Source organism: Somniosus microcephalus, chromosome 2 (assembly GCF_052327205.1).
Source record: "Somniosus microcephalus isolate GS21.2 chromosome 2, FLI_Smic_1.0, whole genome shotgun sequence".
NCBI lineage: Eukaryota > Metazoa > Chordata > Chondrichthyes > Squaliformes > Somniosidae > Somniosus > Somniosus microcephalus.
In genome coordinates this window covers 235,399,067-235,414,111 of record NC_140988.1, presented here as the reverse complement: position 1 = coordinate 235,414,111, position 15,045 = coordinate 235,399,067, and the positions used below count along the sequence as shown (strand labels likewise).

The window sequence follows — 15,045 nt, the reverse complement described above, 5'->3', positions numbered from 1 at the left end:
CAAGTCCCGTTCGCATATCACCCCTGTGCTTGCAGACCTACATTGGCTCCCGGATAAGCAACGCCTTGATTTTAAAATTCTCATCCTTGTTTTCAAACCCCTCCATGGCCTCACCCCTCCCTATCTCTGTAATTTCCTCCAGCTCAAACGCGCCCCCGACGCGCCCCCCCCCACAAGATATCTGCGCTCCTCTAATTATGGCCTCCTGAACATCCCTGATTTTAATCACTCCACCATTGGTGGCTGTGCCTTTGTGCCTTTAGCTGCCAAGGCCCCAAACTCTGGAATTCCCTCTAAACATCCCCTCTTCTCTACCTCTTTTTCCTCCTTTTAAGATGCTCCTTAAAACCTACCTCTTTAACCAAGCTTTTGGTCATCTGCCCTAATTTCTCCTTATATGGCTCGGTGTCAAATTTTGTTTTATAACGCTCCTGTGAAGTGCCTTGGGATGTTTTAGGTATATATATAAGTAGTTGTTGTTGTATTTTAATGATCGGGTTTTACAGGCATTACTATTTGTTGCCTCAATTGTTAACTCTCAACCACTTTAGTTCAGAGATCATAAAATATTCAAGCTGAAGTTTAGGAACAAATAAAAATGATCTAAAATGGAAATAGAACATAGAGGACATTGGCAGTTGGTTTAAAAAGAATGAAAAAGTGAAAGAAAAATGTGTGAAATGGAAGAAAAAGATGGGAAATGGTTCTAATGCTCTGGCAACTTAACCTCCAAGCTACTTCAAGTATGGTATTCTGACGTTGAGTTGATATACTGATTAGATTTATGCTGGATCTTGATATCTGTACATACACTAACAGAAGTATATTAATTTAAATGAACATGCTTAAATCATAGAGATGTTGCTCAGCAAGGAGTAAAATGTGTTATACTTTATTTGAAATCCTTACGTTAAAAAAAATAAGTTTTCAAAATAAAAGTTAATCTAATATGAGTGGCTGCTACAAATGTTAACCTGATTTTTGCATCAGGAAATATCAAAAGTTTGTGTAATATTTTATCAAATGCCCCAAATCTAATAATCTGTTAGAAAACATAACTAATGCAGTAGTGTTCACTAATATATGCTAATTGTAAGATTTCTGAACATTGGAGGATAGCAAATGTAACCCCGCTATTTAAGAAAGGAGGGAGAGAGAAAACGGGGAACTACAGACCTGTTGGCCTCACATCAGTAGTTGGGAAAATGCTGGTATCTATTATAAAGGATGCAATAACTGGGCACTTAAAAACTAATAGTAAGATTGGGCAGTCAACTTGGATTTATGAAAGGGAAATCCTGTTTGACAAACCTATTGGAGTTCTTTGAGGATGTAACTAGTGGAGTAGACAAAGGGGAACCGGTAGATGTGGTGTATTTGGATTTTCAAAAGGTCTTCAATAAGGTCCCACACAAGAGATTGGTGAACAAAATTAGGGCACATGGAATTGGGGGTAATATACTAGCATGAATTGAGAATTGGTTAACAGACAGAAAACAAAGAAAACAGGCTGTGACTAGTGGGGTACTGCAAGGATCAGTGCTTGGGCCCCAGCTATTCACAATCTATATCAATGATTTGGATGAGGGGACTAAATGTAACATTACCAAATTTGCTGCTGATACAAAGCTAGGTGGCAGTGTCAGTTGCGAAGAGGCTTCAATGGGATCTCGACAGGCTCAGTGAGTGGGCGAGAACATGGCAGATGGAATATAATGTGGATAAATGTGAAGTTATCCACTTTGGTAGAAAAAACAGAAAGGCAGAGTATTTCCTAAATGGCGAAAGATTGGAGAATGCAGATGCTTAAAGGGACCTGGGTGTCTTTGTACATGAGTCACTGAAAGTGAATGTGCAGGTGCAGCAAGCCATTAGGAAGGCAAATGGTATGCTGGCCTTCATTACAAGAGGATTTGAGTACAGGAGTAAAGAAGTCTTACTCCAATTATATAGGGCCTTGGTGAGACCACACCTGGAGTACTGTACAATTTTGTTCTCCTTACCTAAGGAAGGATATACTTGCCATAAAGGAAGTGCAACGAAGGTTCACGAGATTGATTCCTGGGATGGCGGGACTGTCGTATGAGAAGAGACTGAGTAAACTAGGCCTGTATTCTCTTGAATTCAGAAGAATAAGAGGAGATCTCATTGAAGCATACAAAATTATTACAGGGCTTGATAGGGTGGATGCTGGGAGAATGTTTCCCTTGGCTGGAGAGTCTAGAACCAGGGGCCACAGCCTCAGGATAAAGGGCAGGCCATTCAGGACTGAGATGAGAAAACATTTCTTCACACAGAGGGTGGTGAATCTTTGGAATTCTCTACCCCAGAAGGTTGTGGAGGCTCAGTCATTGGGTATATTCAAAACAGAAGTCGATAGATTTCTGACTAGTAAGGGCATCAAGGGATGATACGGTGATAGGGTCGGTGAATGGAGTTGAGGCAGAAGATCAGCCATAATCTCATTGAATGGCGGAGCAGACTCGAAGGGCCAAATGGCCTACTCCTGCTCCTATTTCTTATTGTTCTTATATATGGCCATATTACAGCTGTGTGCCTAATTAGCTTCCGATTCTTTTGATTGCAGTGGACTTTGTGAAGATAGGTAAAAATATGCATATCAGGACAAAAGAGATAATATAATGTTGCACTTCTGTAAAATGTTAAGCCTTCATTTGATCCTTGTATTTAATCTAGGGCACCTCCAATAATAGGCTATTTACCATTTGAGGTGCTAGGCACATCTGGCTATGATTACTACCATGTGGATGACTTGGAAAATTTGGCAAAATGTCATGAACACTGTAAGTACCTTTTGATGGTTAATGGTGGATACATTTGTAATAATTTATATTTCAGAAAACTGGACAAATAAGTCAACAGAGTGCTTCATTGTTAGTTGTATTAATTTAAGAATAATGCATCACCCATGGCATTGCTCACAATAAGTTAGAGTGTTGGTTGGACATGTTTTGGGTTAGATACTGTTCCACATGTCATGCAATGCTAACTAAACGTTTGATTTCTGAGATGGTGCTACTGGGCAGTTTGATAAGTGGATAATTGGAAATTATACGGCAGTGGTTCTGCTATCAATATTATTTGGTTGTGGAGTTATATAAGGGTTGGTTTAAAGTGAAGGATATAGGAATGGATGTGTGTTACTAATTTTTGTGTGTGTGTATTTTACAGGGAAAAATGTGAAGTATAGGTCTGAAGTATATTAATCTGAAACATATTAAGTATTGGAAGAGCAAGACATCATGGGAAGATGCAGGAGAGATCAAATGTAGCACCCTAATTAGTTTAGTGGATATTAATGTAAAGTAACATAAAACAGTAAAAAAAAATGTAAACAGTAGTGTAAAAACCAAATATTTTGGGGGAAAGTAAATTCTTGTTAGAATATTTAGAATTTAAAAGCATTATTTTGTATGGATGGAAGTGACGAGAAAAATTAGAAGTTTTATTTGCTGTTGCCAAAATTGAAGAAAAAGCCATCTCACTACAGAGATTGCTAAGGTTGAGCTCAGTTTGTCATATGTATTCTTTCCTGCTGCGATTTTGTTACAGTAAGGACTATTGACCAGATTCTCTGGCTATACTGCAGCCATTTTATAGTAACAACACTTGAGTGGAGATCATGGAATACATTGATGTCATGAGTCTGGGCTGTATGCAGGTATGGAAAGTTGTTTGTGTAGAGTGTTAGTGAGTTGGATAAGTAACTGAGTTGGATAAGTAGATGCAGTTGATGTGTTGTACCCTCATGAAATGAAATAGATATCTTCTATGTGGAAGTGGACACAGGAGAGCCTATTTGTGCAGAGATGAAAAGTTGTGTGGGCAAAGAGGGCCGAAAGGCAGGGAGAGGAGAAACAATGCTTATGGGGTGGCCATACGAGGATTGAGTGAAACAGAGGTAGCATGGTAGTGAAGACTGAGGCAGAGAATTAAGAGCTCTGGGAATAAAAAGCAAGGCTGGGCAAAGGGGAGGCCTGTGGAGATCAAAGTTGATGGTAAGATATAATGGGCAATTATATCGATAAGTTTTCTGTATTTATTTTTCAAAATTCTTGAATTTGATGAGTTTATTGTTATAAATATGGTGTGAGTGAGGTTAGCTTTTTCTACCTGTCTATATTTGAGTGAATTACATAGTTATTTGAGCCAAACAGAAAATGTAATATAAATTTTGTGCCACAAGCACATTTAAAGTGTGATACATACTATGCATTACTTAAATAAATGCCTCCTATTCAGTAAGACTTTAATTAGGGAACAAGATAAGGAGGAAATTATACTGGGCCGTGATTTGAATACAATGATGATCCAGGGAGGAGAAAGACTGTAGGACATAGCTTAGAAGGAACAAGACAGGAAAGTGCAGTGAAGCACTGACCATAGCAGTATTGCCAAAGCAGAGAAAGCACCGAAGTAAAAGAAGCTGAAATTTAGAAGAAAGAGGGGATTGTTTATCAGGCGACCAGCTTTTTCTTGTATCTTGTCCAGGAGAAAGGTGGTATAGGAGCAGCATTTAAGTCTTATAAGGACTTTGATTTTAAGAGTTGTTGAGAGACAAAAAATGTTTGGTGCAAAAGAGGAAACCAAACTTCTTGGAAGTGGCTTTAGCATTGGAGGAAATGCAGGAATTCCATTTAAGGCCAAAGGAGACAGTGAGGCCAAGAATGTTGATAAATAAAGAAGGAATAAGTTGATTAATGAAGAATACAATCATTAACCTAGGATTGACTGATGAGTGGAGTAAGGAATTGAGTGAGGGAGAAGACAGAGCCTTGTGGTACCCCCTGAGTTACTGGGAAAAGAATGAGGATGATCTTAAATTACAGCACAGATAGAGGAATCGGAGAGAAAACTAGATAACCATGAAATTAACTTTGGTAAGAGGTTTTGGTGTGTGCAATTTGTTTAGAAATGTGCAATGCCAAAATCTTTCAAGACTTTCAAGGAGTTCACAGCAATGACAGATGATTTACCAAAGTGTTCAAGAGCAGAATTCCAGAGATCTGTAACATAGGTGCAAAATCACTATTCGTATGGGCATGATGAAAATACTTTCGGATCAGGAATTAGAACAGAATTTTCGAAGGTGATGGATTACTTGTAAGTTAACAGCATCTTTCATAACTTTAGAATGTTCTGATGTAAGAGGAAACAGCTTTCTTAGAAATGGAGCCCTTATGAGCAAATTTCCAACGAGAAAGAAAGGTAGATGTAGTAACTAGACAGATTGAAGAGTTGACAAAGACGGGGTAGATTTGAAAGCAAACAACCAATTACCAGGAATAACAACAGAAAATGCTGGAAAAACTCAGCAGGCCAGGCAACATCCGTGGAGAGAAATTAGAGTCGACGTTTCGGGTCTAACCCTTTTTCAAAACTGGAAAGGAAATGAAATAGATCGAAAGGCAGGGCTGCGAGAGAACAAAAGAAATGAAGAGACATTGAGAGGTATTCAAAACAAGACGAGATGGTGATAGGACTAGTGGAGACAAAAGATGGCTCAGATTAGGTGTGAAATGTTCTGGCAGAATGAGAGACAGCTGCCATGTGGGAGAGAGAAAAAAAAGGAAAGCGGGGGGGGGAGGGAAAAACCAAAACAAAGGGGTGGATAAAAAATATAAGTAAAAATGTAATAGGGGCCGAGGTTATGATCTGAAATTGTTGAACTCGATATTGAGTCCGGAAGGCTGTAAAGTGCCTAATCGGAAGATGAGGTGCTGTTCCTCAAGTTTACGTTGAGCTTCCGTGGAACAATGCAAGAGCCCAAGGACGGTGAGGTCCGAGTGGGAATGGAGCGGTGAATTCAAATGACAGGCGACCGGAAGCTCGGGGTCACCCTTACGGACTGAATGGAGGTGTTCCGCAAAGCGGTCACCCAATCTGCGTTTGGTCTCCCCAATGTAGAGACGACCGCGGAACACCTCCGTTCAGTCCGTAAGGGTGACCCCGAGCTTCCGGTCACCTGTCATTTGAATTCACCGCTCCATTCCCACTCAGACCTCACCGTCCTTGGCCTCTTGCATTGTTCCACGGAAGCTCAACGTAAACTCGAGGAACAGCACCTCATCTTCCGATTAGGTACTTTACAGCCTTCCGGACTCAATATCGAGTTCAACAATTTCAGATCATAGCCTCGGCCCCTATTACATTTTTACTTATATTTTTTATCCACCCCTTTGTTTTGGTTTTTCCCCCCCCCCCCCCTTTCCTTTTTTTTTCTCTCTCCCACATGACAGCTGTCTCTCATTCTGCCAGCACATTTCACACCTAATCTAGAGCCGTCTTTTGTCTCCACTAGCCCTATCACCATCTCGTCTCGTTTTGAATACCTCTCAATGTCTCTTCATTTCTTTTGTTCTCTCGCAGCCCTGCCTTTCGATCTGTTTCATTTCCTTTCCAGTTTAAAAAAAGGGTTAGACCCGAAACGTCGACTGTAATTTCTCTCCACGGATGTTGCCTGGCCTGCTGAGTTTTTCCAGCATTTTCTGTTGTTAGTTCGGATTTCCAGCATCTGCAGTATTTTGCTATCAAACCAATTACCAGGGTTGTTAGAGCTAATACGTTGTGCTAAGGATAACTTTTACATCTTCCTTGATTATTGTAAGTATCTGTGACAACAGCAAAAAGAGAGGAAAGCCAAAGGCAAATTTTCTTTTCAAATTTTCTTATGTACAACTCTGCATTAAGCCAATGTTATGTGGAATCTGGGGAGCTCTGCATTTGGCAGGAAAAGATCTGCAGAAGGAATAGTGCAGGCAGTGTCTTTGCAGACTTCATTCATACAGTTATGCTGCTGGTCTAGTAATCCAGAGCTCTGGACTAATAATCCAGAGAAAGTGAGTTCAAATCCCACCATGACAGTTTGAGAATATTGAATTCCGTTTAAAAAAAAATCTGGAAATAAAAAGGTGGTTTCAGCTAAAGTGACCATGAAGCTGTCGGTTTACCGTAAAAAGCCAACTAATTCACTAATATCCCTTAGAGAAGAAAACCTGTTATTGTTACCTGGTCTCAGCTATATTTGACTCCAGTCCCACCCCTAATGTGGTTGACTCAGAATGATACCGGGGCTAAAAGGATTAAATTACGCAGACAGGTTGCATAGACTAGGCTTGTATTCATTTGAATATGGAAGATTAAGGGGTGATCTAATTGAGGTGTTTAAGATGATTAAAGGATTTGATAGGGTAGATAGAGAGAAACTATTTCCTCTGGTGGAAGAATCTAGAACAAGGGGGCATAACCTTAAAATTAGAGCTAGGGGTGATGTTAGAAAGCACTTCTTCACATAAAGGGCAGTGGAAATCTATAACTCTCTCCCCCAAAAAGCTGTTGAGGCTAGGTTAATTGAAAACTTCAAAACTGAGATTGATAGATTTTTGTTAGGCAAGGGTGTTCAGGGTTATGGAACCAAAGCGGGTAGATGGAGCTAAGATACAGATCAACTATGATCTAATTTAATGGTGGAACAGGCTCGAGGGGCTGAATGGCCTCCTTCTGTTCCTATTAACTGTCCTCCAAAGTGGCCCAGCATGCCGCTCAGTTATATCAAACAGGGAAACTAGGAATGAGCAATAAATGCTGGCCATTCCTGCGATGTTCACATCCCAAGAATGATTTTTTTTAAGAAGAAGCCTCAGTTTTCTTCTTTTGGCGTAGTTACCAGCAGAATGGCTACAGACCGATGTAGCAGAGCCTGGTCTCCAATCGTCTTGGATCCCCTTGCCATTGGACCAAGACCTTGCTCTGTTAAGCCCGTGTGGTAGCTGGTGTGCAACGGCCACCCCACATTAAAAGAATTCACGCACAAGCATCTTCCACCCTTTAAAATGAAGTTCGGGACCTGGAATGTCAGGACCCTCATGGACAACCCCAACAGCAACAGACCGGAACGCCGTACTGCTATCATTGCCGGGGAGCTCGGACGTTTCAATATAGATATCGCCGCCCTAAGCGAGACCCAGCGGGCAGGGTAAGGCCAGCTCAAGGAGCAAGGCGGTGGTTACACCTTCTTCTGGAAAGGCAAACCTGAAGAAGAATGCCGCCTCCATGGGGTAGGCTTCGCCATAAAAAATTAGCTAGTTGAACGTCTCAGAGACTCCCCTTGTGGAAAAAACGAACGTCTCATGATTCTACACCTCGCCTTAGCCCGGAACCAGTGCGCGACGGTCATCAGTGCGTGCGCCCCAACACTGGAAGCCACAGACAAGACCAAAGAGGAATTCTACTCCAGTCTCGAACAGTCCCTGTCCCGAGTCCCAACAGGCAACAAGCTGATCCTCCTTGGCGACTTCAACGCCAGAGTTGGAAAGGACACAGACCTCTGGGGAGGTGTGATCGGCAGAGAGGGGGTAGGGAAAGCCAACTCCAACGGTACCCTCCTCCTGATGAAATGCTTAGAACATGGCCTTGTCATAACCAACACCTTGTTCTATCAGAGAGACAAGTACAATGCTTCATGGCAACACCCTCGCTCCAAGCACTGGCATCTGCTGGACTACGTCATCATCCGAGCGAGGGACCGCAAGGACGTCCACATCACCCGCGCCATGACAGGAGCTGACGACTGGTGGACAGACCACCGCCTAATCCACTCTGTCATCTCCATCAACGTAGCCCCAAAACAGCGGCGGCAACAGAAGCAATGCCACAGGAAAATCAACGCTGGAGCACTCAAAGACCATGCTAAGAAAGCCCTACTCAGCCTGTGCCAGACTGATAGCTGGGATGGCAGGAATGAGGTATGAAGAGAGATTGGGTTGATTAGGCTTATATTCGCTAGAGTTTAGAAGAATGAGAGGGGATCTCATTGAAACTTAAAATATAATTCTAACAGGACTAGACAGACTAGATGCAGGAAGGCTGTTCCCGATGGTGGGGGAGTCCAGAACCAGGGGTCACAGTCTAAGGATAAGGGGTAAGCCATTTAGGACTGAGATGAGGAGGAATTTCTTCACCCAGAGAGTGGTGAACCTGTGGAATTCTCTACCACAGAAGACAGTTGAGGCCAATTCATTAAATATATTCAAGGAGTTAGATATATTTCTTAAGGCTAAAGGGATCAAGGGATATGGGGAGAAAGCAGGTACAGGGTACTGAATTTGGATGATCAGCCATGATCGCAATGAATGGCGGAGCAGGCTCGAGGGGCTGAATGGCCTTCTCCTGCTCCTATCTTCTATGTTTCTATGCCTCACAACCAACCTGATGACTCCCAGTGATTCAGAGAGACAGAGTGTCCACAGCGCCTGGTCTGCACTCAAGGCCTCCATAATCAGCACCTGTGAAGAGACGCTCGGTCACTCGACCAGGAAATACCAAGACTGGTTCGACGAGAACAACCAGGAGATCCAGGAGCTAATAAGCCGCAAGCGCAAGGCATTCCTGATCTGGAAACAGCAACATAACTCGAGAGCAAGAAAGCAGCTCTACAGATGCCTGAAGGCCGAGGTCCAACAAAAAACTCGTGACCTAAAGTACAGATGGTGGGTGGAGAAAGCGCAGGAGATCCAGCAGCTAGCCGACAACCACGACGGGCGTGGATTCTTTAGCGCAGTCAAGACCACCTACGGCTTAAGCACACAAGGTCCTACCCCACTGCGAGCCAAGAACGGAGAGGTACTCATCAAGGACAGAGGCAGTCAGTGCCCGCTGGAAAGAGCACATCGAAGATCCCCTTAACCGAGACAATGTCTTCGGCGCGAGTGTCCTCAACTCCATCCCGCAGCATGCTACCCGCCACCACCTCAGCGCAACCCCAGCTCGGCATGAGGTTGAAAAGGCCATCCGACAACTGAAGAACAACAAGGCCTCAGGAGCAGATGGAATCCCTGCCGAGGCATTAAAGCATAGCAGAGAAGCACTACTGGCGCGAATTCATGAACTCATTTCTCTTATCTGGAAGGAACTCATTTCTCTTATTTGGAAGGAAGAGAGCATGCCAGGGGATCTGAGAGATGTGACCATTTTCAAGAAAGGTGACAAGTCCGATTGTGGTAATTACAGAGGAGTCTCCCTGCTGTTTGCCACAGGGAAAGTCATCGCAAGAATCCTGCTCCATCACCACCTTCCAGTGGCTGAAGAGCTCCTCCCGGAGTCGCAATGCGGATTCCGCCCACTAAGGGACACAATGGACATCATCTTCACCGCACTTCAACTACAAGAGAAATGCAGGGAACAGCACCAACCGCTGTACATGGCCTTCTTTGACCTCACAAAGGCCTTCGACACCATCAACCATGAGGGATTATGGAGTGCCCTCCTCAAATTCGGCTGCCCTCAAAAGTTTGTCACCATCCTCCGCCTACTTCACGACGACATGCAAGCCGTGATCCTGACCAACAGATCCACCACAGTCCCAATTCATGTACGGACCGGGGTCAAGCAAGGCTGTGTCATTGCACCAATGCTCTTCTCGATCTTCCTGGCTGCAATACTCCATCTCACCCTCAGTAAGCTCCCCGCTGGAGTGGAGCTAATCTTCAGAACAAACGGGAAACTGTTCAACCTCCATCGCCTCCAGTACAGATCCAAGGTCGTCCCATCCTCTGTCATTGAATTACAGTATGCAGACGACGCTCATGTCTGCGCACACTGAGGCCGAACTCCAAACCATCGTCAACACCTTCACCGAAGCACACAAGAGCATGGGTCTTATACTAAACATCCGTAAGACAAAGGTCCTCCACCAGCCTGCCCCCACCACACAGTACTGCTCCTCAATTATCAAAATCCATGGTGACGAGGCCTTGGAGCACTTTCCATACCTCGGGAGCCTACTTTCAGCAAGGGCAGACGTCGATGATGAAGTCCAACACCGCCTTCAGTGTGCCAGTGCAGCCTTCGGTCACCTGAGGAAGAGTGTTTGAAAACCAGGACCTCAAACCCAGCACCAAGCTCATTGTCTACAGAGCAGTAGTGATACCCGCCCTCCTGTTTGCTTCAGAGACATGGACCATGTACAGTAGGCACCTCAAAGCACTGGAGAGGAACCACCAACGTTGCCTCCGCAACATCCTACAAATCCATTGGCAGGATAGGCGCACCAACGTCAGTGTTGTTGCTCAGGCCAACATCCCCAGCATCGAAACTTTGACCACGCTCGATCAGCTGCGATGGACAGGTCACATCGTCCGCATGTCTGATATGAGACTCCCAAACCAAGTCCCCAGCATCGAAACTTTGACCACGCTCGATCAGCTGCGATGGACAGGTCACATCGTCCGCATGCCCAATATGAGACTCCCAAACCAAGTGCTCTACTCGGAGCTCCGACACAGCAAGAGAGCCTCAGGTGGGCATGGGAAATGCTTCCAGGACACCCTCAAAGCTTCCTTGAAAAAGTGCAACATCCCCACCGACTCCTGGGAATCCCTGGCCCAAGACCGCACAAAATGGAGGAGAAGCATCCGGGAAGGCGCCGAACACCTTGAGTCTCTTCGCCGGGAGCAAGCGGAAGCCAAGCGCAAACAGCAGAAGGAGCGCACGTCAACCCAAGCACCCCACCCACCCACCCCTTCAACCACCTGTGACAGAGACTGTAGTTCCCGCATTAGACTCATCAGTCACCTGAGAACTCATTTTTAGTGTGGAAGCAAGTCATCCTCGGTTCCGAGGGACTGCCTAAGAAGGCGGCTACTGGTAGGTTTTAGACACACAAATGGAAGTGGGCTCAATTTTCCTAGGTCAGTCACTAGCATAAGTTCAAAAGTAAATTTGGGCAAGTCTAAAGAGCACCTTGTACTGGTAAGCAGTACAGTTATACCTCGCTAAACTCTAGCAGTAGCTCTGAGTTTCATTTTTGAACTGTACAATATAAAAATTGAATAATCAAATAGATGTATGGATACCACAGGTATCAAATTTGTAATAGATATCCGTATTTGTGTATCAACTTATATTTTTCTTTAATTTTAGTAATGCAGTACGGAAAGGGCAAGTCTTGCTACTACAGGTTCCTTACAAAAGGACAACAATGGATGTGGCTTCAGACTGATTATTACATTACTTATCATCAGTGGAACTCCAGGCCAGAATTCATAGTCTGTACTCATACTGTTGTAAGGTAAAGGGCTATCTGCTAATACATTTAATCTACTTTAACATGTATTTTCATTCTTATTTTTAATCAAAACCTAACCAAGTTATCATTTGTCCCACTCTAGTTTTAACCTTTTGATCAATTAAATTGTAAGACCCATATAAACTGACTCGCTAAAGAGGAAAAGTCTAGTGAGAGTACTTGATGAAAGTACTCCCCACTTTTTCTTGGGAGAAAATGATTATCTCACTTTAAATTTCTTTTACTTTTTTAACGCTTCAGAACTTAGGAGGATTTAGAAAGTTCTCCAAAAATGTCAGTTTCCATCATGGGAGTGGCAGTCAACATTAACACACATTATATATTCCTGTAGATGAACCTCTAGAGAATATCCAGTGTTAACAATTGGAGGTCTAGAAGTTTTTCTGAGCCTTGGGTGCCACCTACGAATGATATGGGCAATAAATGGTTGCCTTGCCAGCGACGCCTACATCCCAAGAACTAAAAAAATATTCCTGTTTTAGTGATCTCAGTTTGAAGAGGGACCTGAAGGTGTCGATCTGTCAGTCGGTTCTGGTATCTATCTCACACAGTGCCAGATAATCCCTAAAAGTATTATCATTTCCAGCATGTGACTCTGGGCTGGATTTTGCCAGTGTGGGCGGGCTGGGGCATGTCAGGACCCCGACTGCTAAGTGAAGTGTTGAAAAAGTGGGATTTTCCCCTATTTGGGCAATTAATTTCCTGTGTGTGGGAACCCCTGGCCCATTGAGTCTTTTCATACAGAAAGTCGCGTCCAATGACGTCATCAATGCTGCTGGATTTAAGGCCTGCAAGCAGCCTTGCTTCTTCTGGAGACTGCAAACGCTTTGCAAATTGTATGAAGGAGTTGATTTCCTGACAATGTCCATGATCAAGCAAAAGTGTGCACCTCGGTTTGATGAGCCCTCCCTCCAAGTTCTGGTGCACGGAGCCAGATGTAATAAGGAGGTGCTGTTCCCTTCCTCAGGGAGAAAAAAGACATCCCAGCAGACAAAAGCTGTGTGGCTGCAAGTGGCCAAGGAGGTGAACTCCATTTCAATGAGCCACAGAACCTGGCTGCAATGCAGGAAGAGATTTCATGACCTCCGCACAGGAAAAGTGAGTATGACTTTCCCATCACCTTCAATCTGATCCCCATCGCCTCTGCTCATCAGCACTCTGCTTTGCCAACCTCTTCCTCCACATCCCACTTGACATTTACGTCCCTGCACCCTTACCCAATCCCTCTCTATGGTCACATTCACTTAACTATTCAACTATGCAGCCCTCACACTCCCTATCACTGTGATGCAATGACAACAACAACTTACAACACACAGGAAGGGTCCTTTGTCTCCTTCTAAGCATCTATGTTATGGATTCTCTACACTCACTCCTTCATTCTCACTCAAACTCCACTTGTGTCCCTCATTGCAGGAAAAGAGAGCCCACAATAAGAGGGAAAGAGCCATGACAGGAGGAGGGCCACCCTCAGTAGCCCAGCTCACCCCCTGAGAGGAGGTGGCCCTGGAAATCGCTGGGATCGAGGATGATACCCAAGTGGGGGACGGACAAATGGGCGCATCACAGCAAGCTAGTAACAGAATTGTTTGGCATCTCTCTCATTGACATTGCATGAGTCACTGATAATGAATCTGATGCTCTAACAGATTGACTTATGATCATCTGCACTATTCAATGTTCATGTAACCTTGACCTCACATCTCTAACTCTTTCCTTTACTCCCCCACAGGACTATCGAAAGCCCCTGACTCCACTGTCCAGGAGGAAGAGCCTGAGCTTCCAAACTCCTCAGAGGAAGCTGCAACATCTGAGGGCGCAGCGTCAGCAGAATTCAGCACACCCAGCACCAGCGCAGACACGCACACCTCAGTGGGACCTTCGCGAGAAAGAGTAATGTTGTCACCTGGTGTATCACAGCTCACAAGTGAGCATCAGCAGATGGTGGAGACAGTGCAGCGTCCTCATCGGAGGGTGCAGGACTCTGCCAGCTCGGCTCAGCTGCATGTTGACCCTGAGCCTCCGGGTCCATCCAGAAGGAGAGCGGTGCTGGAACTCCAGGAACAGGTGCAGCAGTCTCTGGCAGGTTTTGTCTCCAGGGTCGCTGCGAGTATGGAGCGAATGGAGGAGTCCATCGCGAACATGAGCAGAGCCTTAGTGTCAGGGTCCCAGCTACACGTTCCTCTGCTGGCCACCAGAGGGCGGTTTAGGATGCCCCAGTACACTGCTGCCATGTCCCTCTTTTAAAATGGACCAAGTAAATTAAACAAATAAACTGTAATTAAACCTCTAAAACTTTAAATAAACCTTAGCAAATCAAATTAAAATTTGGTTGTCCAATCCAATTATGCACTCCAGTCCCCGCGGCGCCCACCGGTCACGGAAGTGCTCGAGCCCCACTGCTGCCATGTCTCTGTACCTCTCTCCTCACCTGTGTCTCATTAGAGTAATTGTCTCATCAGAGTAATCAGGCCTGTTATTTAAGCTGACCATTTCCAGCCCCAGTCACTCAGTCTTGAGTTCTCATGCCTGCAAGTCACAGGTTAGTTTATAGTCCTTGTCCTGCGTTTGGTATACTCGCTTCTGTTTCTTTGATCTTTTGTTTGAAGTATTCTCTGTACGTCCTGTATTTGAAGAGCCTTCTAGTAAAGCATCTTTTGAGTTTTACTCCATCTCAGGTCTCTGGCTGTCTGTCTGCATTTGGGTCCACTACCACACCCATAACAGCAAGACTGAGTCATCAACATGGACCCAGCAGAAACCAGCCAACCAAGGGAGGAGATTAATCAACTGCGCTCTGCCCTGATGAGCCAGGGAGCCACGGTCGGGAGGCATGACCAACTGCTGCGGGAGATTCGTGACAGCCTGCATTCCCTAACCGAGGCTGTCGGGCACAGCCAGCAGTCGGGTTAGACACAACCTCCAGCCTCTAATCCTCG

At 44.6% G+C, this 15,045-nt stretch overlaps 1 protein-coding gene across 19 annotated transcripts in view; it reads left to right on the top strand.

Moving 5' to 3' along the window:
* Positions 1-15,045, top strand: part of clocka (clock circadian regulator a) — a 311,097-nt gene that overhangs the window by 220,374 nt on the left and 75,678 nt on the right. For all 19 annotated transcript variants that reach the window (XR_015074178.1, XR_015074174.1, XM_085970176.1 and 16 more), the window contains 2 exons: positions 2,698-2,804; positions 11,941-12,088. Coding sequence is in view for 17 of the 19 variants with exons in the window: in XM_085970176.1 (XP_085826302.1) it covers positions 2,698-2,804; positions 11,941-12,088 (255 nt within the window). In the remaining 2 variants the exon portion in view is untranslated. The remainder of the gene's footprint in view (positions 1-2,697; positions 2,805-11,940; positions 12,089-15,045) is intronic.